At 46.9% G+C, this 2,360-nt stretch overlaps 1 protein-coding gene across 1 annotated transcript in view; it reads left to right on the top strand.

The window, feature by feature from the left end:
- Window positions 1-1,457: 1,457 nt before the first annotated feature.
- The window catches only part of LOC117590395, a 1,598-nt gene continuing 695 nt past the window's right edge, over window positions 1,458-2,360 (top strand). Inside the window, exons 1-4 of the mRNA XM_034282988.1 lie at window positions 1,458-1,632; window positions 1,699-1,869; window positions 1,930-2,127; window positions 2,205-2,360. The exon at window positions 2,205-2,360 is cut by the window's right edge and continues 206 nt beyond it. Coding sequence (XP_034138879.1) covers window positions 1,567-1,632; window positions 1,699-1,869; window positions 1,930-2,127; window positions 2,205-2,360 — 591 coding nt within the window. The 5' untranslated portion in view covers window positions 1,458-1,566. The remainder of the gene's footprint in view (window positions 1,633-1,698; window positions 1,870-1,929; window positions 2,128-2,204) is intronic.

The raw sequence follows: 2,360 nt of genomic DNA on the forward strand, positions 1-2,360 counted from the left end.
TGGGCCCTCTATCTCGTCTTTGCTTAGATAGTTCAATGTGCTGGAGAGACTTTGTGGAAGAACTTTTCACAAGAATTACCTACTTTTGCCTTCTAGATCGCCTTTAAGTGCTGGACACTCAATTGCAAGGACAAGACGAGCCTCTTGGCCTCTTCTTACGCTTCTTGCCTGTTGTCGATAGTCATTGTTTGCCACACACACACACAGAGACACACACAGAGACACACACAGAGACACACCCGTGCTGTTCTTTATTGATGGCGAATATTACGCCAACTAAGCAAATTAAATTGTTTACATTGGACAAAGGGCCAAAAGGGATGGCCCAGGGATCTGGGGCACTGGCAGAAGCACTAGGTGGCAGCCAGACAACAATGGTGTGCCCCTGCCTGGCCCTTTTACACACTGCAGGGCAAAAGGGAACACGAGCAGAAGGCACAGTCCACCACAACATATTCTAAAATAATCTTTGAAATTATAGAAATGCAATTCAAACGTGCCTTTAACTGCGTCTGTCCCAGCGAATAGTTGCTCCAACTCTCCAAGGAGCACCCGACGAGCATCCTTTGGCTGGAATCAAGTTGACTCTGGGCAGCGCCAAACCGCATTGTGCGGCAGCCTCGAGGAAGCCCTGCAGATGCTTTATTGCCTGCCAAAAACACTCTGTGGACGACAAGGGTACGAAGGTGTAGGACCCAAGGACACAGAGGAAGGGGCTTTCGTTTAATCGAGTTGATATTATATGAGTGTGTGGAGTGATGACAAGTTTCAACAGCATTAAAAACTGTGTCCTCCCTCAATCTCTCCCAGTCTCCCAGTCTCCCAGTCTCCCTCTCAATGTCTCGGTGTGAAAAGTGTTTATTTCTGTGTGTTGTGTGACCCCAGAAACAGGATACAGTTTATCCCTACCCCACATAGTATGGGGCTATGATAGCCACACACACTAACGCCTAAAGCGATTTGCGGCCCCGAGACTTCTGGCACATTTCGAGAGCGCCAGAACTTTGATGGCCTCCAAAGTGCAAACAAATCAACACAAAACTCAATAAGGATACTGCCCTCATGGAGGAGCATAGAGGGGGCATAGGGAACTTCTTTGGCTTTTAATAAACAGCCCTAAACGGCTTTGGGCGATGGGAAACGTAATATGATAATCAAACCCACGAGAGAATGGAACGGATGGCACTCAGGGCATGTCCCGTGGCAACCTTCCTACTCGTTGAGCTTTTGGACATTTAAAACAATTTCTTTTGATTTCCTTCCATAAAGGAGAAAGCCAAGGGATGGCTCCATTGAGTAGCATCTAGGATCTGTTGATACGACTCCCCTACAACCTACAAACATCAGTTGTAAAATCTTGAACCACATTTTGGATTCACTATCATTTTGCCACAAACGTCAAAACAACTGTCGACCAAATTTGTATGGAATATAACAATTTGATTACGTTTCGGATCTCAGAAGTTTGCTCAGATGTTTGGATAGCTCCCCTTCCACACACACACACATTATATTTATGCTCAAAGAGAGAGAGAGTCGAGGAGGTCGTAGAGTTCTTCTTGGATCATGTGCTGCTGCATTTCCACACACAAGCTCAAGCTGCTGGTCGTCTGCCTGACGCTCCTTGTGCAGGTTGTCCATCAGAGTGATGGGTAAGGGAAAAGTGTATTTAATCAGTGTCCCCGTGCCTCTCCGCAGATTGATGGCGAGCTAAAGGCCGCTAATAATGGCACCCTGCTGCTGTACTACAGCAAAACCCATTTCCTCGGATATCTGATAACTCGCATCTGCCTGGGCATCTTTCTGGCCATTTGGGCATTCGCTGGCTTCATTTCGCTCTTCTATGACTCCGTCTGGGGTGTGGCTGCTGTGAGTATAGTCCGCTCCTCTCCTTGACTGTCTTTGAATGTCTGACTGTCTCTCCTGCAGTACTCGACTGGCATTTGTTTTCTCACCGTTTTGGATCTCTTTACACTGTACTATCGCCATGTATTGCGAGCTCAGGGATATTTTGTAAATTCTGTGAAGTTTGAACGACGTCACAAACTGTCGCGTGTCGCCCATAATCATGAAACTCTAGATGAGGGCATTGGCGATGCCATGCTTTTGACCATCAACATTGTTCAGGTGTGCCATCAACCATTCAGTCCCTCATATCAATCAGTTTGTATTGCTAGACAATATACGTACGTACATGTATTTAGGTAGCCGTTCAAGTTTCTGTCAATATTGCCGGTTGGTGGCTGGCCGTTAGACTGCGAAGACATCACCAGAACGAGGCCAAATATGAGAGCGACAAGGCCTACCTCGAGTCTTTGTTGAAAAGTCATCCGCCCATGGCGCCGCAATCAAATCCGCTG

This window comes from Drosophila guanche, unplaced genomic scaffold (genome assembly GCF_900245975.1).
Source record: "Drosophila guanche unplaced genomic scaffold, DGUA_6, whole genome shotgun sequence".
NCBI lineage: Eukaryota > Metazoa > Arthropoda > Insecta > Diptera > Drosophilidae > Drosophila > Drosophila guanche.